This window comes from Crocodylus porosus, unplaced genomic scaffold (assembly GCF_001723895.1).
Source record: "Crocodylus porosus isolate Cpor-Errol unplaced genomic scaffold, CroPor_comp1, whole genome shotgun sequence".
Lineage (NCBI taxonomy): Eukaryota > Metazoa > Chordata > Crocodylia > Crocodylidae > Crocodylus > Crocodylus porosus.
The window spans coordinates 6,486,279-6,509,486 of NW_017728935.1; the positions used below are offsets into that span (position 1 = coordinate 6,486,279).

Consider the following 23,208-nt stretch of genomic DNA (forward strand, 5'->3'; position numbering starts at 1 on the left):
GGCTGGCGGCCGGTGAGGGCTGAGGGCCCCCGGGAGGGAGGGGAGCGGGGCTGGGCGCTGCCCTTCCCCCCTGGCAGGGCCCTGATGCCTCCCAGACAGCTGGGATGGGGGGACCCGCGTCCCCCTCGTCCCTGCACCCCTGCGCGCGTGGCTGCAGCAGGGGCTGGCCCTGATTTGCTCTTCATGCCAAGGCTGAGAGGAGGTTTCGGGGACAGGCCGTGCGCCTGAGAGGCGCCCACTCTCCTGCCACGCTTGGCAGTGTTCACCTCATCGTGCTTTGTCCTCTGCTGGTTTCCAAAGATGCTTATGAAATACCACGATGTGTGCAAGGCAGATGGCTCCCTTGGCGCTGAGGAGAGGTTGAGGCGGCCCCCGAAAAAGAGGGGTTTGCTGTGTTTCTAGGGTGGCCGCCATAAAGGACGTTCTGGTTTTCTTCTGCTCTGTTGATACAAAACCCAACACCTCTATGCCCTCTATTTTAAGAGGAAAAAAGAGGGCATAAGGGCGTATGGTTTCATATCTATGGAGGACAGCCACCCCATGTGTTCCTGAAACCAAGTGTCTCGCTGTTCAAAGGGCCTCCTGCGGTTATGGGGTGGCACATGTGTATGGCCTTACTGGCAGCTGCTTTCAGGCTCACCCCACCAATCCTGCACGTATTTGGGGGGCAGATCTGACTCTGCCGCGTGTCCTTATTGCACGTGGAACCAGAAACATTTCCTTGGCCTGCTTTCGGGTTTATTTGAGCTACTGTAGATTGTCTTTATGAATCTGCACGTAAGGTCATTGGCCACGACCGCATACAGGCTTCCCAGCACCCATGGTTTCGGCTCAGTTTGGGGTGTCACCTGGTGTACTGGGGGTTATTGGAAAGACTAAATGCTGCACGGCACCCCACCGCCATGCTCCTTCTAGTCTGCTTTACTGCCTGCAGACAAGAGTAAAATTGCCTCGATAGGTTGTTTCTGAAGATGTAAGAGTCTCTGAGGTGTAGGAAGCGCAACACCTATCCAGGCTAGCATTCAGGACGTTGCAGGAGTTTTCTAGGTGAAGGTCTAGCAAAGGGTAAGGGTTTCATGACATTGCCGTAGTCGTAAGTATCGTTAAAAATTGAAGGGATGCTGGATGGCCGTGTTTGTGGCTGAGCTCACAAGGCTTCAGGTTTATTATCATCAGCTGCTTCTCCTTCCCCTCTTTAATGGGACAGGGGTTCATTAATTATGACCTGGGCCTGCTGCTTAGAGTTCCCTGTTCTGCCTCGTCTCAGAGAGGCACTTCCACAGTAGAGAACGCGGTTGGGTCTTTAGCCCAGGGGATAGTGTCTCTTTACAGGCATGAAAGAGCTGTTATTTTTGCAGATCGTCTTTTGCCACTATGAACTCTGATGCAGGCATGTGACTTTCCAGTGAAAGTCAAAGATGCTCCTCCCAGGACTGTTGCCTCTTTATTTGAGACGTTGGAGTTTGTGCTGCTGCAGTTCTGCCTGTTTGCAACGCAGCAGACAACTTCTCTTTTCAGGGACTTGTTTCCTCGCGTTTAAAACATTAGCTGATGGTAAGGAATTGATGCTTCAGCGTTTTGATCAGAAGCTGAATACAGGAGTTGATTGGAGCTGGAAGAGCTATGCTGTTACTATATAACAGCACGGTCTAGAAAAACATTTTTTTTTTCCTTAGGCTCTTTCCAACCTTATCTCTTTGTCCAGCAGTTGAGACTTGCCTCTCTTCCTGCAGGTGTATTTCTCCCCTTTTTTGAAGGTAAAGTGACCCTTCTTGCCAATCCCAGCTGTTAGCTATTGTTTAAATAAGGTTTTCAGTGTTTCTCAAAGCTGTTTTCAATCTGCAGCTTCAAATGCAGCCTGACCGTTGAGCCCCGAGTGCTAAACAGGCTGTGGGTGTGGCACAGCTCCACTAACTGGAGACCTATCTGCCTCTAGCTTTCTCCCAGTTGCAGCTTCTCTGCAGGACTGGATTAGGGTTTAGAAAAGTACGTTTTCTCCTGAGTAGCAGTCTGAGAGACAGCATAGAAACACAGAGGACAGCTCTTCTGTTTCAGTGGTAATGCATAAATAAAGGCTGGGGTGTGCAAATCAATGACTGCACGGTGTGACTTAAACGCGTTCACTTTTGGCATGCTCTTTGTTGCAGTTGGATGTGGGATCCAGTAGCCCTTACTGTTGGTTCTCAGTGGCTGATGGCGTGCTGGACAAGACCATGTTCCTTTTTTCATCAGCAAACTTGTTGAGACTTACTAGAAACTTGCATCAGAGTAGTACTGACTGTTTTGGAATTAAATCTGTGGGGTCTTTCTAAAGGCCATTTCTCATTCAGTAACTGTGCAGCTTCTGAAAGCCTTCCATGCCATAGCTGGAGTGCTAAACTTCTGACTCTTTAAGATTTCTTGAAGTGCTGTAATTATTGCACCTCACCAAGCTGTGTAATGACAGCTGAAATGCTAGCTGTATTTTGGGACAGCATCCTCTGTTAGCTATCTTAGTTCTTGTCTTTCAGCTTGCTGTTGTCTCCTATCTGTGAAGTCACCAAGGTCCTTTCAAAACTCAAGTGACGTGTGTGTTTATATATATATATATATATATACATATTGTGTGTATGTACGTAATATGCTATACATGGTTGTTTATGTTGCTTTCAAACATCGTTTGGAGTTTTCCAGTTCTGCCTATTGACTTTTCTGTTCTTTCCTCTTAACAGTGACTGTGTTCTTAAGCACTTTGACCCCCAAATTCTACGTTGCACTTACAGTGACTTCATCTCTTATATCTGGATTGATACTTGTAAGTAGCTTCCTTTTTTAATTAGAGCCTTTGCACACCTCATATTAAGGTGAGGACATGGTAAACTGTCCTGTTCTCTGGTCAGACTCTAGGTGGTGCCTTTGTACTGTTATAAAACAACACAAAACAAAAAAACCAACCTCAACAAATGTCTGACATTGTATTTTAAATGCCTCTCTATCAGATTTTCCACTTCGGGAAGGTGAAGAGGATAGTCTTGGAAAAGTAACTCCTCCTGGATCTGTTTTTTTCCCTTAGAATTTAAGCCTGCTTTGAGGATACATAAGGAAACTATGCAAATCAACAGCAAAAGTTTAAAGCCCTCCTTGTTAAGAGAAAATTGAAATGTTACATCTCTCCTAAAATCTCTCCTAAACCAGGCAGGTCAGAGCTCAGATTCCCACAGCAGCCTTGACTTTGTTCCTTTGCCCGTATGTTTAATAGCATGATCCTGTCATAGGATAATAACTTGGTGTTGGGCACAGTCATAAATGTTACGTGTGTGTGCCTGTCACGGTAGACCAGAATACAATGCTTGGTATTGCATTAACTGGTTGGTACTGTGTGTCCACTGATACGGGAATGTCTCTTGGAAGACCCTGGAGTCATGTACATGTGAAGTAGGCAGTACTGTGGCTTCCAAAGCACCCTTCATGTCATGTTTTCTGGGTCCTGTGCTCATTTCAGCCTCTGTTTTTCAGGCCATTTTCTTTATTTTAGAGGGGGGAAAGCTCAGTCCCTTCCCCAGTGGGTACTGCTTATTACAGATCCTTTCAGCTGGCATGTACTGGTTCTGCTCTAGCTGCTCTTGGCATTCCATCACTTCAGGGAAGGGAAAAGCTTGCCCTGATGTACCCATTTTCTAGACGACTAGACTGTCGTGCAGTGTGAAGGCTTATCTAGCACTCCACCAGTATGGCATTTGCTAATAAGCAACTGAAGCGGGGGGCGGGAATGGGTAGACCTAGGGTTGCAAGAGACCATGCTCTTGCTGAGCTCTGGAAGATGCTCAGCCTTACACCTTCTGTGGTGATCTTCCCGTCTGGTTTGTGGGCAGAGACCTGCCTGCAGGATTGGGGTCTTCCAGCACATTGTCTTCCCCAGCTACTAAACCCAGTTACTGGCATGTGCAAATGCTGGGCTTTTTATGGTCACTTTTGGTGGCTGATGTGTGGTTTAAAAACAAAACAAAACAAAAAACTTATGTGGAGGGAACTTTGTTTATCACGGCTTCAGGCAGAACGTTGTTTAGGGATTTGGGAAAGGCTGCGTGAGAAAAGGGAGATGGTTTTCTGTAGCTGCTGTACATGATTAAGTTGCAGGGGAAAAAATCCCTTATTTAATGAAAAAGTCAATTTTTGTTGACCGTTAAAATTCATAAGTGCCGGTAAGATTTCACAATAGGGGCGCCATGGGTCTGGATGTGGCTCATTTCTGCATGCTGATGGAAATACCCAGATGGAATAGTCAAAGGTAGTTGTCTATTCCAGCGCCTGGGGCTTGCAAGACAGAAATTCCTTTGCAGGCCTAAAGGAGGAGAGAGAAACAAAATAATACTCTTGACCTTAAACTTCTGGTAACTGAACTAAATTACAGGCAACACTGCAGCATGCAACAGGAAAGACAAGAGGGAGAGTTTAAAAATGGCATTCTAAAGGTGCATTTTGCAGCCTGAGACCAGGGTCGTGCCCATCCTATAGTAAGCTGTCTTTAGCTACATGCTGCAGGATCCAAATGCCCTGCCCTGCCCTGCCCTGCCTCGTAGGGGTCCAATGTTACCCCGAGACTTTTGAGAAATTTGTACGTCTTGGGGAGGCAGTATGAACTAGTGTCTGGCTCAAAAAGGACAATTGTGTTCAGGTTATTTTTTTCCTTGCATGTTCCATGTGGGAGACTCATGCGTGTCTTGTTGGGTGAAAGGAGATAAAGATCCTGTTCATTTATATATAGAGAAACGCTGTCTTTCATCGTGTGCGAAGGGGGGCAGTCTTTGTGGCTCGGAGGTCTGTTTTGTCTCTAGCGTGTGTATTGGAAACCTGTTGTTTAGTGGAACAGCTGGGTTCAGTGTTCCTGTCTTTCCCCTTCCAGGGTTTTGAATGGTGGTACTTCCGGAAGTACGGCACGTCTTTCATCGAGCAGGTGTCAGTGAGTCATCTGAGGCCGCTCATTGGAGGAGTGGAGAACAGTCCTCCCACGCCAAGCTTCCCAACCAGCAATGGGGAAAACGAGACAAACAGGCAGAACTTGTCAGGTGATTGTCAGCATGTCTCTGCGGTCTCCCTTGCATGCAGGAGTGCCTGTTCACGCTGGCTGGCTTTTATCTGAATGCTTTTGGCTTCACACTAGTGACCATAGGCACAACTGGAGAAAGATGGTCTTTCCCTTCAGGCAATCGGAAGGGAAGTCGCAACACGAGAGGGAGGCAGTGGTGGAAATCAGTTGAGTAAAATTCAGAGCTGCTCTGTGAATACTGCCACATCCATTAGCACTCCTAAAAGAAAGGAATTCTTTATGTTGTAGGTGGCAGTCTGTTTAAGTGCATAGCCTCAGGACTGAAAAGAGCTTTGCATTTATCCTGAGTATGTGCTTATCCAAACTGAATGTAAACAGTCACTTCTGGTTAAGGACGCAAGGCTGTCAATGCTGTGGTAATAGCAGCCCTGTGACGGGCGAGATCCCTTAGTCTTCTACATGGCTTTAGCTGCCTGGTAAATTTAGCTCTTCTCATTTTGAAGGATCCTAAAAGTCCCTATCAGGGCTGCTTTGGAAGCTATGGAAATGAGGGGAAATAGCTACTGTGGCACTGACTAGCTTCCATCATTTTCAAAGCTTCTAGCAAGGAGCTCTTTGAATGCAGTGAATTACAAAGCAGAGGGTTAGAGTTGGTACACGGCTATCCAGGATACAGCAATATGGCAAGTAGACTGTAGGGCTGAAGCAATGCGGTGTACCTAAGCAGTTTTTGCCCTTAATCAGCATGCAGGTAACCAGAATCTGTTACAATGTAAGGAACAAAGGGGCTAGCATTGTGTTTTGCAATTAAGCAAATGATGCGCTTATTCAGGAAGTATAAGTGGAGTACAATGTAGAATTAAAAGGATGTAGAAAGAGTCTTTAAGTCAATAACTTAATGTCTTTAATGCAGAAAAATGTGCTGGAATGTCGGTTGAGTTGTCCCTTTAATAACAGATTTTTGCAGGCTGCAAAATTATACAACTTGAACGTTGCATAAAACTAACTGAAACAGTGTTTAATCCTTCCTCCAAATGCTTTTGTTTGCCAGGAATGCTGAAAACTTCTGAGTTTGCACAAGCCAAGGCCATCAGAAAGTGATCAAAGAATTCACATAAGTGAAGTCACATAGCTCCCCTGCGTAAAAGATGGGAGCTCTGATTCAGAACTGAAATCATGCTCTCTTTCATTTTGCAGAGTGCAAAGTGTGGAGAAACCCCCTCAATCTTTTCAGAGGAGCAGAATATAGCAGGTATTTGTTTCACTTTGTTTTCAGTGTAATGTCTAGACGTGGCCTCCAACTCCAAACTTGCAAACAGCTTTTAGCTTGTTCACAGAACTCTCTCCAGCTGTGATTTGGGAGAACTTTGTGACTAAAAGAGCATCACACATAACTGCCTGAATTGATACCAACCCTGTACTGAAAAAGCATCTCCCCAGAGCTCCAGGCATCTTCAGCGCATGTTAAAAATGTAAATATTATTGCAAACAGAAGTAAATCGAGTAGCTTCTTCAAAATAAATAACCACTTCAGTACTTGCCATACTCCTCTTCCCCAAAACATTAAAAAAAAATTACAGCTTTGCTGCCTGCTTTGAAAACTAGTGGAGTTCAGCCATTTCATCCCAAAGGGCGAGTCCTGCATTAGCATACCCCTTCATGCTGAGGTGAGGTAGCACAAAAGCTCTTGCTGCCTGTAGCAGTAATACTATTGCACAGGAAGAGCAGCATTTGTCCAGCAGGCAGTTCCCAAGTCTTCTAGGGCTTTTGGATTAAAAATGCACCTGGAAGGTCCTTATGGGGAAGCCTTCTCCCAGCCAGTCTGGGCCACACAATACCCATGTTATTCTGGTTAGAAATTCCACATAGCAATACATTGTTCCTGAGTATCTCTGATGTCCCACTTGATATTCGCATTTACCACCTGTTCATCTAACTGGGAGCTCTTTATGTTTTGCTTAAGGTACACCTGGGTAACTGGGAAGGAGCCACTAACATACTATGACATGAATTTGTCTGCTCAGGATCATCAGACCTTTTTCACCTGTGATACAGACTCTCTTCGGCCTTCAGATACAGGTACCGGTGTTAGCCACGTGGCCTACAGAGAGGTCAGAATATCTAAAGTACGTTTATAAATGCTCACTTGAAGGTGGTTCCAGCTACTGTGTGAAACCTTGTAAAATAACAACTGAATCCTGCTAGCTAGAGAACATGTGCTTAGCAAAATGCCCCTGAGTTTAATCTGTCAGCTTAAAAAAACTCCTGAGCTTGTCCCAGGCTACACAGCTGCTTGGTAGCAATGTTATTTGCTTTTCTTTGGCTTAGGTCTCCCAGCTGTTAAATGGGGATGATATTGAGCTTAACCTCTAGGACTGAGGTGAGATTTTTACATTGGCAAAAGTGATCAGAGCCTCAGATGAAACATGTGCCAAGGACGGACGTATCCTAATAGCGATCTGTAAAGATGACCCACCTTTGGTGAAAGCTTCTGGGGGTGGTCTGGTGTTGCAATTTGATTTCTCCTGAGAAATGGCACTCCAGTGGGATTGTGCTTCCAGCTTTGCTGGGGGGTGGGGATGGGGGGGGGCAAATGGGGAGGGAAGGGGGTCCATTGGTTCAGAACTGACGCGGCAGGAAAAATACCAATTGTGCTTCCAGCCTTATCGGATTCCTTGAACCGGCCAAGATGGACCCTTCCTAGGCTGCGATTTGATGAAGGCTCAGCTCCAGATGCCATGGCTACATGAAAACAGATGAAATCCTTGGCCGTATAGCAGGTTACAGCTCTGTAGGAATTTTAGACTAGATAGCAGAACTGCGACTAATAAGAGAAGTGGTGAAAGACTCTTGTGTTTGTTTAATTTATAATATTTTCAAAAATTAGAAGACTTGTCAGAGATTCTTTTCTACCAACTTCTTGTTAAACTGGTTGCCAGGGCTCTCGTAGTGGCTGTCCTTATGACTTTGTAGAAATAAGCTGTGCCAGAGTTTGGTGAATTTATTATGTTAAGCTATCTTCACTGGTGTGAAACTCGCTGGGCATGTCTACATGGGCAGTTAATGCGGCTGAATAAACTCTGGTGCAATTTGAGCCAGAATAAACTAATCCTAACATCACTGTTTACACGTACGTTTAAGCATGCTAATTTACTCCGCTGTTGGATACTGCCTGTGTCTGACAGGACTGTCCTACTCCAGACTAAATTAGTGTATTGTGCCCTAATTGTACAGCTGGTGATGCTGTACTATGCAGCAAATTAGTCTACTGCACAGTAAAGTGCATGTTTAGACGCACCTATTGTGCATCAAATGTTTTTAGGGACAGGCATAAACAGGCACTTATGAAATCATTTATAAAACTTGGATTATATTTTCCATGGGTGTAACATCTTTAAACACGATTTTCTTTGGGGCCCTTGCTAAAGGATAGTGCTGTCTCCTAAAATGTATTGTGATGATGCAGTATTTAGCAGGGAAAGCATCCCTTACCTGGCTATTGTCAGATGAGGTGCTAACTCTTCTCAGTGTCAGGTTCAGGAAGCATTAGTTGTCAGCTAGCTAGTGACATATATTTGATGTGAGGAATATGTTTTTGTTGCATGACTGGAATATATTCGTCTCATTTTTGAAGCCAAGACTAATATTTTGTTTCCAAAGGAAAACTCAAACATTTTCCACATTATTCTTGTTGGACGGTTGAAGGTTTTGTTCCAAAAGAAACATGTATAGATTCTCGTTTTCTTATCACACTTGAGATAGGCCAGATATTGAATTCCATGAACATGCAGTTCTGGAGCCCTTTCAGAAACGTTTGGTGTGCAGGCTAATTCTGCCGAGTTAATAGTAGCAGCGAGAATGTTCCTTTGCTCTTGGATAAAGTAGGCTCCAAAGTTAGGGTCTTGCTTCGTCATAGTAGAGACTGACATTTTCCAGAGAGGAGCTCTGTTGAATTGATCTCTCCCCAGGCCTCCTCATGCTGTAATTCTTTCACAGAAAATGGTAATTCAGACAAACGGCTCAAACTGAAGCATAGTTTAGATAAAGAGCATGTTGAAGCCTTCATGTATTTTTAGCTGCTTCATAGCACCTTTCAACAAGATGATAAGCAGTAACTGAATTTTGAGTTGGCTGCAGTACGCGCTGTCATTTGCTGGTGCTTGCTTTCTAAACCAGACTTAAAGAAGAATTGCTTAACCCTTTATCATCTATTAAATAATCGCTTTCAGTAGGCATTTAAGGAGTTAGACAGCTGCACGAGTAAATTCAATCCTTGTCCATCATGCTTTTTAAAACAAAGGGACGGTGGATTTAAAAAGATTCTGTGGGGGTCTGCACAGGATGCACATGTGATAATTTTGTAAGGCCATCCGTAAATGCTTTAAAATCGGCATCGGTTGAGGAATTGCACATGTATGCCCATACTTGTGTAAGTGGTGCTGATTTGCACCTGCAACTCGAAGGTTTTAAACAAGCAGTGAATGAGCTGCTCCAATATGTCATGCTCCTCTGTTGCTGCTGCCCCATCAGAACTCAAATATCCCTTTTGCTGTCTGCCTCTCTCGAGGGAAGAGTAAACCCATGTTCCCAAACTGCAGGTAAATGTTAATCAAGTGGAGCAGGTATGTAGATGGCAAGCATTACTCCTTGAAAACAGAATGGATAATGAGGTATTTCTTGGACGGTTCTGGACTTGATCTGCCTTGAAATGTTTTCCCAACAGTTATGCAGAAGGCATGGCGCGAGAGAAACCCTCAGGCCCGGATCAAAGCAGCACATCAAGCTTTGGAACTAAGTAATGAGTAAGTTTGGAGTCGGTGGAAACGCACTGAGGTTCTGACCTGAGAAATCCAAGTGTGTGACGTTGGACTCCGTCACTTTCTTTTTAGCTGTTTAGAATGAACGAGATTAAGCGTCTTCAAATATTTGAAAGCTTTTACTGCGTGCCTCAGAAATAATTGAGTATTTATTAGCTATGTTGCAAAATTGAGCTCGTATGTACATGGCTTGTAGCCTATTTCTTTTTTTTTAAGACCGTTTTAGAAGAAGACTTGTTTTTTTGAAGTTAAACAGTAAATCTCAACGTGTAGTCTTCTGCCATCGCAACACCATGCCTATTTTATAATGATGTTGTTCTCAGTGTTAATGTTCTTCTGGGTTTTGTATCCACACAAGCCATTGTAATGATCGCCTGGTCTGTGCTCCTGTAACATGGGCGAGGGACCTAGACTGTTCTAGGAGCTAGCCTGTCCTCAGTGGTGGCAGATGACAGAACAAGGAACAATGGGGTGGTTCATTTCAGTAGCAGTGTGTTTCCTTAGTGCTTGTTCATGTACTAAAAAAAGGACTTAAACCTAACCACTTTTAATGCTCTTCTGTGCTTTGCAGGACACATCTGTCACCGAGTTCCTTTTGAATATTTTATGGTTTTCTTTTTTGTTTCTATTACAGCTGTGCCACTGCATATGTCCTCCTGGCTGAGGAGGAAGCAACAACCATTGTGGACGCTGAGAAATATTTTAAGCAGGCGCTGAAAGCAGGAGAAAGTGTTTACAGAAAATCTCAGAACTGCCATTCCCAAAGCCCCCAGCATGAAGCACAGCTTAGTAAGCACCTTTGAACTGAATCCTTAAACGGACTTTATTGCGTAAGCGTAAAAGCAAAATGAAAAGTGGGATCTTGTTTTTGGAGCAGCTGTGGACTTCACAGGGTTCAGTCGGTAGAACCATGTTTAGTAGTTATGCTGAAATGCAGTTACAGATTGCTAATGATGTTGCGTGGATTTCATGTGGCTGCTGCATCTGTGTAAAGCTAGAAAAATATCAGTAACAACATGTAATCATCAGAGCAGCAGATGTGAGGACCAGAGGTCTGAGACGGGCCTCAACTAACTCATGGTAGCGTACCTTAAATGCCTTGAGGTGCCTGGTAGAGGCAAATAAGAGTGATTAGAAGATGGTTAATGATACCTATCACCACGGCTCACTGGGGTTACTTTATCTAGCAAATTGGAAGAAGCTCAAGTGTTATCATGTGATGGGCATTTGGTAATACAGCTGTAATGAATTGTGGGTTGGGTTTTGGCAAGATGCAGGTGATTATTTTGCATACTTGTTCTCTCGGCAGCTAGGTGGGGAAAGGCTGGTGAGCACTCTCTCTTTAAGGGAGTACACTGTCCTGTCATCCCACCTTTGGAAAGAGATACCAGCAGCCTTCCCTTACCATCCCCCCACAACAGTTCTTTTTATGAGTAGTTTTCTACAACTTAGTGCATTAGATTCACCACTTGTCATGCAACTTTCCAAGTCTTTTCCTTGTTTAAAATAAATGATTGACAATGAAAATGTAGTGTGTACACTAAATGCTTTTCTTTTCTTAATCAGGAAGAGACACTAATGTTCTGGTGTATGTGAAAAGGAGACTAGCTATGTGCGCAAGGAAACTTGGAAGAATAAGAGAAGCAGCAAAAATGATGAGAGATGTAAGAGTTTGTTTTGTGTGTTTGTTGTTTTGTCTGAATCGTTAGATTAAAACCAACTATGTTGGAAGTGATGGAGCAGTTAGTTGTGATGAGTTTTGGATGAGATCTGCGCGTTGGCAATCAGACTTTTGTTTTCCCTATCTGTGAAGTGCACACATGCATAGTACAGCATGTGTTCAGTTTGGCTTTTTGATTTCCCATCATTCTTTGATGGAGAATTATCTTGCCAAAGCAGCTCAACATACTTTGTCTCAGTTCATCTTACTTCTTTCGCTTGCCTGAGGCAGATCCTAAGTTATTTTTACACAGACGTACATTACTGACCAAACCAACCACTTTGAGATGGTAGCCAGGTAGGGCTGGGAGCATGTTGTCTGAATACTTGGGCACCTAGTGTACCAGGCAGATGAATATGGAGCAAATTAAAGTGGTCTCTTCTAGATGGCCAGTGTGATTCAGTGCTTTTTATGCTGCCTTCGTGTCTGCACATAGTGCTGGAAGGCCTTGGGCTAGTCGTGGTATTTGCCTAAAGAAAGAAGATGGCTCTAGGGGACGTCAGTCATCATACCACTGAGGTTTTTTTGTTGTAAACAATTGTATTGAATTTTATCTGAATTGCTACGTGATTTGTTAAGCAAAGTAATTAAGTTTATCTGGATAGTTATCAGCTCCAGGCTGCTAAGCTTAACTTATGGTGGTTGTGAAGCACTGACCCGTATAGCCCTGGGAAATGGGTATTCTTTTCACATTTTGTTTTGGAATAGTTCACAGATGATTTTTGTTTTGTTTAAGAGGTGAAATACAAGTACATGTCTGTAGATTATACCAGCAGGAACAATTTATAAGAACTAAGATGCATGGTTCAGCAGGTCACTTTCCTGTAGCTTTCCAGAGGCAATCTGATTAAGGACTTGACTTCTGCATACAGTGATTTCTGTTTTCAGATGAAGTCTTTTGAGTGAGGCAAAGGCATTTCTCTCTTCTGATTTGCAGTTATTGAAAGAGTTTCCACTTTTCAGTATGCTGAATATCCACGAAAACCTCCTGGAGGCCTTACTGGAATTACAGGCTTATGCTGAAGTCCAGGCAGTTTTAGCCAAGTATGATGGTGAGTGACCGTTTTTTATAAAGCATAAGAATGCTCCTTTCAGCTATTTTGCACCTTAACGTAGATAAAGCCTGTAGCTCTCGCTCTGTTGCCTTCCACTCTGCTCTGTGCACAGGTCACATCCCTCTGTATAGAGGGGGCAGAATGAGCCCTGGCTGCCTCTTTTCTGACCTCCCCCAGAACCTGTATTAAGCCGATCCATGTTTCAAACCCTCACATGTTGCTGGGCGGTGCCTTTCACGTTGTCCTCGGAGCCGTACCCCTTACCTCACTGCCACGGCGTTCTTCCTGGTCAGGGGACCAGCCTGTGCCTACCCCAGGCCCCTTGCCAATATTTTCAGTGAATCGGCTTCAGAGTGGAGTTTGTGGGAACTTTTCCTCGCTCCAAGCAGTTGGAGTCTTCTCTGTGGTGCTTCTGTTGCCCATTGCTCCAGGGAATGAGAGACTTGAGGTCCTTGCCAAAACCCAGGGCCCCCTGTGCCTGGCCCCTGCCAGCAACCGGCTGCTATTATTCGACCACCCGTGCTGCACTGTGAGGGTTTTTTCATTAGTGCAGTAAAGTGTTTACCTGTCCGTGGGATTTCAGTTTTGACCTCAGAGGGGTGGACGCTTGCGTAGAGAGGGGTGCCGATTCCTTTGAAACATCTGGAACGACTAGGATGAGCTTCGCAGAGCTGGGGGCTCAGAGAAACTTGTGAGAAATCCTTCCCATATGGTACATACCAGATGCTTGGCTGGCTTTTCAAATGGCTGACAAGCCCGGGAGAGGGTTTAAGAAACAGGAGTTGTCCAGTGGCATGCATAGCCTTGTATGCAGGAATTTGAGAACCAGACTTTTTTTCTATTGGTAAAATACCTTGCACTGCAGAGTGTTAACTGCCTTGTGCCTAAAGACACCATCAGGTGAAGTTTGGTTCTAGTTTTAGGCTTTCTATAAATCGCCTTCAAACCAATCATGGCTTTTTCTCCATGGGATTAAGAAAAAGAAAGCAAATAATTTGTATTTTTAGTTGAAAACTCTCTGGCTGGGTTTAGTCCTGTCTAAAAGCATTCTGCTCATGTACGTGGACTTGACAGCAACGTTGTGAAGAAACTGGCTAGTCTAAGGTGAAGGTAAAAAAAATTGTTGTAAATGTTTTTGCTAGTGCTAAAACTGGTAAAGACGCTTTCTGAGAGGATGCGGGTCACCAACGTCTTGCTATGTAAACTGGGTTTACAACGTCATGCTGGATGCATTCAGAAACTGCTGCAAATCCAGATCCTGGAAAATGGGAGGATTTTTCTGAAAATATTTTGGGGGCTGGAGCAAAGCAGTTTAGGAATTGTAAGTTTTTGACTCGGAACTGAAATGTTCCAGATGTTGAATTTACTGTATGGGCCTTCCCAAATCGGAATCGGTCAGCTCAGAGGAGACGGACTGAAGATGTTGGTCTGACGTTTGAGTTTCTAAAGTTAACTAACTATTTATTGTGCCCTAGACATCAGTCTTCCAAAATCGGCAGCAATATGTTACACAGCAGCACTGTTAAAGGCCAGAGCTGTTTCAGAAAGGTAAGTGAATGCCCAAACTGCTGAAAATGATAGCTTGGTGCTGCTCATGGATTGATGAAAAAACCTAAATCCAGTGTGGTGTTTACCTCTGAAAACACTTTTCTGTGCTCATGAGTCAGTTCCTGGTTCTCTCCCCCACTACTGCTCCTTTGTTTCTCTTAAAGAATAAACTGTCTGCAGGTAGTTGAGCAGAGGATCTGATCGTGGGTGTTCAACACTCCCGGATTTCAGCTGGTTCACTCTCCCTGAGCATCTGCTGGAATGGGGGCGGGGGTGGAATTTGGGTGCCTGACTCCACGCAGGAGATGCAGGCTGGTGTTTTGCAGTCTCTAGCTGCTGCTCACTACATCTGGTTATCTCTTCAGCTAAGTTTAGCATTGCCTCTTAGCTTATGTCATCATAACAGACTTACAACAACAATCAAATGCTGGTTCTTTCAGTCCAGCTCCCTCTCCAGGCCTCAGCAGGATGAGTGACTAGCATGACTTTCTCTCCTCAGTTTTAACTTCTCTAGTCACGCTGCAGAGGAAGATCTTTCACAGTGCCCTGCAGTTGCCAGAAGTTTAAGATGTCTCAGCCCCCTAGCAATGAAGACATTTAGATACCTGCAGTATTTAGTGGCACTGTGGGCTAAGCCGTGTTGGCCCAAACATCTTTATTTCTTTTATTTACAAATCGGACACCTCTTCCAGCAGTCTTTATTGGAGTTCAACAGACTCCTTTCTGACAGGTTTTGGTCTACAATATCATTTTGGCTTGCATTTCCCTCAATTTGTTCAACTTGGGTTTCCACTACAGGTTCTCTCCAGAAACAGCCTCCAAGAGAGGTCTCAGTGCAGCAGAAATAAATGCTGTGGAGGCGATTCACAGGGCTGTGGAGTTTAACCCTCATGTCCCAAAGGTAAGGGCTGTTTCTTTCTCTCTGGGTCCACTTTACCTCCTTAACTAAGATAAATCGCCTTCTGCAATAGCTGTAGAATTTGTATGTGCTCACCTCTGTGGATCATTTAACTGCTTCTCTTTGACTGATGAAGTAGGCCAAAGATTATTCATGTAAAACCTGAGGCTACTTGGAAATCCTGGGTTGTTTGAAATGATGGCCTTTATCGCTACTAGCTGATACAGTTAAGGTTACCAAGACAGCTGTTTTTGCATATCTCTATTCTCTGTTTCTTTTCCTGTTTTTTTCCCCCTTGCAAGCACATTGTCCAGAGCAGTTTCCCAAATCTCTCCTCCAAGGCAAACTGTAGCAAGTGTTTGGCAGTGAAGTATTTTAGAGCACCTACCTCTGCAGCAGGAATTAATTACACACTAGAAGAAATCCTTCAGCTGCCAAGAAGCTGGAAGCCCTGACACTTCTGTGAGAAAAGGGATGAAGTTGGTATGTTTTCATGAGTTTCTGGCGTACGGAGACCTTTATAGCCTAGTGATTACAGGACCAGAGTAAGAAGGGTCTTGAGGTCGGATGCAATCTAGGCTACAGACTTGTAGGAATATCTTGGGCAAGTTCCTTCCCTTGCTTATGCACCACTCATTGCACCTGTGCATTGGTATAAGTAGCAGAAGCCTCTTCTGATTCCTTGGTTACTGTCTGCTTGGTAGAGAGCTTTTCCAGGCTTATGGCCCTAAACAACCCCCTGGGCTGATCACCTCTCTGGACAACTGATCCCTCTTTTTCCTTTTACCCTCTACTTGATATTGCACATTCTCTGTAGTCTGTTTAAATAACAAGGCAACAAAATATCTGTAGACAGACTGGCTTAAGAAGTATTCTTTTGGCACTTTCTCCTTTTGGTTTTGGAGGAATTGTGTGTACATCTGTAGCTGTCCAGTTTGTTAAAAAAAGAAAACTTAGCTTGGTAGAGAGAGGTCATGATAATCTCTCCTGGCTGCAGGTTTGCTCCTAAATATTTTATTAGCTCTGATTGCTTATACGGGGCTTTGATTCAGCAGAGTGAGTAATAGCTCTAACAATTCTAGGCTTAACTGTTATCCATCAAAACATGTAGACTGCTACATCATACTGGTCAAATAGAAGGGTCTTAAAAACTAGCAGCGTGTTTAAAATATTGATACTTGGATGAGAACTTGTTTGTCTGGCCGTCCTTTGTAAACTATGTCGGTGCGGGGAGTACGCCTGCGAAGCGGAGGACCCAGGACTAGATTTCTCAGTAGAGCCATAAGAAACAGAAAGCTGGATGACGGGTACGTGTAGCCATGTGGCAGCAGAGGGTGCTCCTGTCTCGGCAGGATTGTGTGTCAAAGTATAGTGTTATCGCTGCATCCCTCAGCTGCATCCCTCAGCAGCTGTCAGAGCTGGCTTACAAAGCAAGTCCCTCTTGCTGCTTGACCTAACCTCTCCATTAGCACGGTCTTGTCTGTGCAGACCAGGTTTCTTTCTGTTGGCACCCTCTCCCTTACCGAGGAAACTTCCTTGAGGATGGCTGTAATTCCCACTGTGGCATGGGGATTAGTCATTTTTGTATTTACCTAAGGGTCGTGTTTGAAGGCCTGAGCTAGGCCTGTGTACTAGGCACTATATGACCCCCCCCCTCCCCCTTTCCAAAAAGGGAACGATCAGTGCAAAAATGCTCGCTGCTGCACAGGAGAGCATGGCTGAGTGCTGTTGGAGATGCTGTGTCAGGCCACGGTGTGCACTAAAATGGGCATGAGAGTTTTTGGTCTCTAGAATCAGTCCCTGAAGCTGAAAGGTTGCTCTGAAGAGTAACTGCTCTTTTTATGTCAAAATACTTGGTTGTGAATCGTTGGCAAGAGAACTGAAGGTGATTTCAGGCCTTAAATTAAACAACAGCTTACGCTAGTTTCTTCCTTGAGCTCTTTTGCAACACAGATAAGACCTATTCAGTCTTGGGGACAGATTCATGTCTGGTGTGCCTTGAACTGGCCAGGAAGTTAAAACTCACCTGTGCTGCATGTCACTGAATCCTGTGCAGAACTTCTGCTCTGCTGGCACTGGGGATGTATACGATTGGTAGTCTTGAATGTGGAAAGATGGCTTTACCCTGGATCTAATCCCCTACAAAAAAACCACGGCGTCCCAGTCACAATTGCCATGAAGATGTGAATTCATCCACCCGCTCTGTTCTGTCTGCCTGTCCGGTCTAATAGAATGTGCACTGAGAAAACTAATTGCTGGGAGAAATTGCTGGTTGTTTGCATGACTGATCAAGAGTGTAGCAAGTTCATTTCAGACAGGTTTGTCTTTAGCCTCTGCCTTCAGGGGGGAAGAAGATTATAACACGTTGTCATTATCTGAAAGTCCCTTTACTTGGAGTGTCCTTCAGTTGCTTTGGAGCTCTCACGCTTCCCTTTAAGAAGCTGAATACACTTTTAATTTCAGGCTGCTGCTTTGTAATGCATCCAGTGGTTTTGCAGTCAGGGAGGTAGGTGGCATTTTAGCAATGCTGTCTTTTCTTCTGCTCACATACCTTTTTGGACTGCAGCCATTTGTTTGTAGCAGGGTAGCACCTAGCATCTAGTGGTGCTGATTTCCACTTGTATGAGCTCTGAGGGGCTTACAGTCGAAACAGGAGAGCCGGAGCGTGGAGAGAAAGTAGACGCGGAGAAGTGAAGTGACTTGCTCAGTGTCATGCAGCGGGAAGAGAGCTAGAGATGTTCTAACTTGCAGCCTAGTTTTGTATAAATAGGATCAAAATTGTGCATGTGTAAGAGAAAGGTCCACCTTTGCTCCTGCACTGATGCAAGTGGCTGTTCTGCGTTGAGCTGTGAAGGGGCTGGCATTCCCAGTTCCTTTCTTTGCAGCAACAGTTTTTGGGGATGAGCCTTTTGTTTTGGAAGGGGAGGACTTTTTTGAGAACGTTACTTTCTTCCCACTGTTCAGGATAGAAAGGTGGATCTGGACTCCTCTAGGGCATAACAACTGGGGATAGAATTCAGGCCATGGAGTTAATTTGAAGAAGGTATCTCAGTATTGCAATGAGAGAAACCTGCCAGTGTCTTTAGCAGCTTGTGGAAAAAGGCACCCCCAACATTTGTGCCCAGGTCTGCTGGCTAATGGTGGAATGTGGACCATGAGAAGTTCCAGAACCTGGAACAACATCATCACTCCCTGTTTATTTGTGATCACCATCGATGTGCACAGGCAGACGAGGTCTAGTCCTGGCCCTGCTGCAAGCAAGCATACCGAGGTGCTAATCATTACATCAAGGCTGCACCATTTTGACTACATTTCCCTCCTCTTGCTGTTTAAGCGCTTAGTACAACTGCAAACTAGTCACAGCAGCAAGCCTGAGGAGTCATGTCAAAGGTCAGATATTTGAGACTATTTTCCCACAGCAGCCCGGTGCGAGTGATCCTTTACTGGGTTAAAAAAAAATCGAAGAGGATTAAAGAGGATTAGCAAGAATATTACCCTCCAGAGCGCAGGCCTAAGGCACTCCGAGAAGAACCTAGCCAGGCAGTAAATGTGCTTTATTTGGCCAGGGCACAACCCCAGCTACATTCCTTCAAGAATCTGAATGGGAAAAGTTAAGTCCCCAAACTAGATTAGTAAATAATCTCATAGTTTGTGGCATCTGCTGAAATAAATCGGTGAGCTGGCTGCATTCTTACCCTTCAGGAGAGAGTTAGGGGAATTGCCAGCAACATTGATCAAAGATGAGGATTAACTTTGGCCGTTATTGATGGGACTCTCTCTACTTTGGAAGGACAGTACCTAAACAAATATGAGGAATCGGGACGTTTGTGCCACGCTTCTGATATGTATTCATTTAGCATTTCCCAAAGGCAGAGTTGAAGAGGAAGAAAACGGAGCGTCCTTGAAGTTATTAGAAACACGCGTTAGAAAAGTTACAGCGGTCACTGCCTGGGTGCTTTGCTGCATGCTCCCTACCCCCTGGTCTGAGCATCTAATATTGGGAGTTGGCTGCTTGGAAACACCAGTGTATTCTGCCCACGTATCTCAGTGCTGAGTTTTTGCCTTCTCCCAGCAGCTGCTGCAGCTCTCCTACTTTGCGCTTGCCCAGCTATGCTGTGCTGGCATGGTTGTGCACTGGGGATGGTTCTTGTTTTGAGAGGAACATTCAGCTTTGGCTCAACTCTCCTGCACTTTTCAGGTTGATGCTTTTGTCTCTTGAATGAAAACTTTTTGGAAGTGTGAATCATCCTAGATTCACAGCATTTAATATGGCATCCCTTTGGCTGTGCTTCCTGCGGAGCCTACCCCCCCCCCCCCAATGGAAAAGATGGTTTCTGGGATAGATGCATGGAATAGTTATACTAAGCAAATTAATCTGCTGCACTGCCTAAAGCTGTATAAAGTGTGTGTGGGGGGGGGAAATATCTGTGTTGCCCAAGACGACTTGTGTATCACATAACCATGTGCATGTACATGCATATATCGTGTACATGTTTCATAGTAGGGGCGGAAGGGACCTGAGCAGATCGTCAAGTCCAACCCCCTGCTATGGAAAGAGTACTGGGGTCAAACAACCCCAGCAAGGTGATTGTCTTAAAGACCCCCAAGGTAGGAGCCAGCACCATTTCACTTGGAAGTTGGTTCCAGATCCTAGCGGCCCTGACAGTGAAGTAGCACTTCCTGATGTCTAGTCTGAATTTACCCTCTGCCAGTTTGTGACCGTTATTCCTGGTCACTCCTGGCGGTGCTCGGGGGAACAGGGACTCCCCCAGTGCCTGCTGGTCCCCTCGGACTAGTTTGTAACAGGCCGCTAGATCCCCCCCTCGTAGATCCACCTCCCACATCATTTGTATGCGCATGTGATATGGGAGGTGGATCTTTCTCAGAAGAGACCTGCATGTATACCTTTGAAATACGAATGTAAATTGATTCTAACAGAGCGTACATTTTTTTGGCAGTCTGGCTGTAAAAGGTCCCAGTTAAAGAGCCCAAATCCATGCTTCCCTCTTTTTGGTGTACATCAGAATTACCTCGATCCTATCGGCATTAAGCACTAGGTCTCTGTGCTACTTGAGCAGGTGGGGATTGTCTCTGTGCATTATCCTCTGAAACAGATGAGGGATCCTTTGGTATAGCAAGGCTGTGGTCATTCTGTGAGCTGTGTAACTAAGCATCTGATCGGTTTCCCTTTTCTGCTTTCAGTACTTACTAGAAATGAAAAGTCTAATTCTACCTCCGGAGCACATTCTGAAGCGAGGAGACAGTGAGGCCGTAGCATATGCATTCTTCCACCTTCAGCACTGGAAGCGGATAGAAGGGGCCCTTAATCTGTTGCACTGTACATGGGAAGGCAGTAAGTATCTTCTTCTAGTCCAGACTGTCAGTTTCTGTGCTTCTATTGCCACCTCTGTACCTGGCAAATCTATTCTGGATCCACTGGCAAATGTCTGATCCCCTCCGTTTAAGGTTTTGGGCAGGTCAGCATCAGCGGGGTTTCAGTGCTACTGTTTGCCTTGTAGGAGATGCCTAGCTGGTGCGATTTTTCCCAAGTATGCAGCCATCTATAACCAGGATGCAGTTCTGGGATTTGTAAGCATGGCTCCAAGGGTTCAAGCCACATGAACCCTGAGCTGAGCCTTTTAGGGATTTGTACCAGGTTATTTTCCCCGCTTGCAGAAGCTCCTTGCTGCATGAGAGCCGCCAGGCAAGGAAGCAGCCGGGTACAAGAAGTGTGTGGAGCAAGACAGTCCTGGAGACTGAAGCACCTTCTCTGTTCTCCCTAGAGCTCAGTCACATGGTGCAGGGAGGACTTTTCACTGCTCATACTGGGTCTGATCCTGAGCTAAAGGGACTCTTCAGTCTCTCAGCTTGCTGTAAGTCCCCTGTCTGTTCGTGTATGTATAGCCTTTGCCCCATGGAACCTCAGTCCTGATGTGTCGATGCATCTCTTACCGTGATACAGACCTTACTACTGCTGTGCACTTATGTCCTACTGCTGCTCTCGCTTCTGAATGAAAATATCAAAGGGAGACTAAACTACTTCCAGGCTTTTTCTCTGCTTGCTGCTTTCAGTTGTGAGCAAGATGCCCCTTTGGTGGTTCAGTAGTTTGATTTATGTGCAGCTCTAATGTGAATTCTGGCTTTGCCTTTTTCTCAGCATTCAGAATGATCCCGTACCCATTAGAGAAGGGCCATCTTTTCTATCCTTATCCCAGCTGCACAGAGACAGCAGACAGAGAGCTGTTGCCAAGTAAGTGGTTATTGTGTTTATAAATAATGCCTGTAGTAGAAAAGGTCTATGTTGCCTTGCTCTGCACTTACCCTCATGTTCCCTCAGCTTGTGAACTCCCCATGGCAGGGATTCAGCTGCTTGCCTGCTGCTGCACTTGTCCACACGAAAAGTGTTGTGCAAATGTAGCAGCCCTAAAAAAACGACCTTGTGTCCCCCGAAGAGCCCAGGGCAGTTGTAGGCACGGGTATACAGTACTTGGTGGCTTCCCACTGCGGCTGGCTGGGAGTCGGGGATGAGGTGTGACAGTGGTTTAACAGAAGAGCAACATTCCCCACCAGGTACAGAGTGAGAAATGTTGTACTCCATTGGTACTGCCAGGAGAGTTTAGGAAAACTGTTCAAATCCCTTACCAAATTTGCCTAGCTTTCACCTGCACTGCATGCTTTGAGATGCGCAATAGGCGGAAGGTTGGTTTTCCATCCCAGTTCGACTGGGTCCCCTACAGCTGCATGTCTTGTCCTGCCTTCCTGTTGCGCTGTTAGTTCAAGACCACACAACAGTAGATAATGCTCCCAAATCATCCTTCTAAGGCAGTGTTTCTGTAGGACCTGAGGATTTTGTAAAAGAAGAGCTTGTTTTGTAGGAAGAAGTTTCCGTACCTGGTAGTCCCAAACTGGAGACGCCAGAACTGGGCTCCTGAGCAGTTGCTGTGAAGCTGTCTCTGTCACTATTTCCAGAAAGTAACAAGTATGCTAGATATCATTTCAGGAGCTTGAATTGGAATCCCTTGTGAAGCCTTTCTTGCGTTTATCTTGGGCAGCATGTCAAAGGATAGAGCACTGTTCTGGGTCCTGTCTTGAGGAGTCATTTATTGGTACACGCCCACCTAATGACTCTTAAAAGCTGCTAACCTGTTGGACAGTTTCAGAGAACCCCGACACGCACCAGTGTAGGTCTCCTCCATCCATTTATGATCTTGCAGCTATCTGAGGATTCGGGCTAAGCAGCCTGCAGACAGACTGCTAGAGTCCGTGCTTGCCGCCTCGGAGATCAGCACTCGCTTAGATAGCGTAGGGGCTCTTGTTTCATCTTACAAGGGACTTTGTTAGCATGGACATCTGCAACTTTGGGATCTCTCTGCCTTTTCACGGAGTAGAGAGAGCTACTATAAAAGTATCAGGGGACACGCAAGGGATCTGGCGACAGAAGAGCACACTCTTACACACGTGTGTTTCTGTTACAAAAACCTGAAGTTCTGTTTAAAATGTGTAATTCAAATCTGCCCCCAGACTGCCTTAAATTACTCATTTCTCACTTATGCAGGATATTGCAGAAGGAATTCCTCGGTTAGCGGCTAACCCAGGCTACAGACTTCCCAGCATAATTAAACACTAACACATGCACGAATTTCAACACAATCACTGACGCGTTCCTACTGCATTTTAAATGTAAAACGGTCCATAAATAAAATCTTCTTAACGCTTTTATTGGATAGCGTTCCCCAGAAGCCTCGATGCTTTCAAAATACAACTCTTATCTGTTTCACATAGAGTTCCTAACTGGGTGGAGGATAAGCTCCTGCTAAGCACTGAGTTGTCGGGGACGTCTTGAACGTGTAGGGCTTTGTACACACGCTTCCATGTGTAGCAGCAGCTCTGGGTGCCTGGAAAATGTTTCTCATTTTGGTTTGCTCTTCTCCCCACATCTGTTGGGGCAGCTGGTTTGCTCCTATTTCCCACCCCCTCTCCCTTCTGCTTGAAAGGAATCCCTTCCAACTGGGGTATTCAGATAGGGTTTAGTTTCCTTTTTGTTTGCTGATGGTAGCCACAGGGAGGTTTTTATATTTAATTCATTCAAAAGGTTTTTTCTTTCTTTCCTTTTGTCTTCTCCTGGAGCTGCCACAGAATCAAAT

At 45.1% G+C, this 23,208-nt stretch overlaps 1 protein-coding gene across 2 annotated transcripts in view; it reads left to right on the top strand.

Annotated features, from left to right (window-relative positions):
- Positions 1 to 1,384: 1,384 nt before the first annotated feature.
- Positions 1,385 to 23,208, top strand: part of ST7L (suppression of tumorigenicity 7 like) — a 33,274-nt gene continuing 11,450 nt past the window's right edge. The window contains exons 1-13 of one of the 2 annotated variants that reach the window (XM_019546822.1): positions 1,385 to 1,554; positions 2,712 to 2,794; positions 4,883 to 5,045; positions 6,224 to 6,278; positions 6,990 to 7,105; positions 9,750 to 9,828; positions 10,478 to 10,632; positions 11,410 to 11,507; positions 12,501 to 12,615; positions 14,094 to 14,166; positions 14,965 to 15,067; positions 20,267 to 20,417; positions 21,222 to 21,314. In XM_019546822.1, coding sequence (XP_019402367.1) covers positions 1,419 to 1,554; positions 2,712 to 2,794; positions 4,883 to 5,045; positions 6,224 to 6,278; positions 6,990 to 7,105; positions 9,750 to 9,828; positions 10,478 to 10,632; positions 11,410 to 11,507; positions 12,501 to 12,615; positions 14,094 to 14,166; positions 14,965 to 15,067; positions 20,267 to 20,417; positions 21,222 to 21,314 — 1,420 coding nt within the window. In that variant the 5' untranslated portion in view covers positions 1,385 to 1,418. The remainder of the gene's footprint in view (positions 1,555 to 2,711; positions 2,795 to 4,882; positions 5,046 to 6,223; positions 6,279 to 6,989; positions 7,106 to 9,749; positions 9,829 to 10,477; positions 10,633 to 11,409; positions 11,508 to 12,500; positions 12,616 to 14,093; positions 14,167 to 14,964; positions 15,068 to 20,266; positions 20,418 to 21,221; positions 21,315 to 23,208) is intronic. The other variant, XM_019546820.1, reaches the window with a different exon arrangement.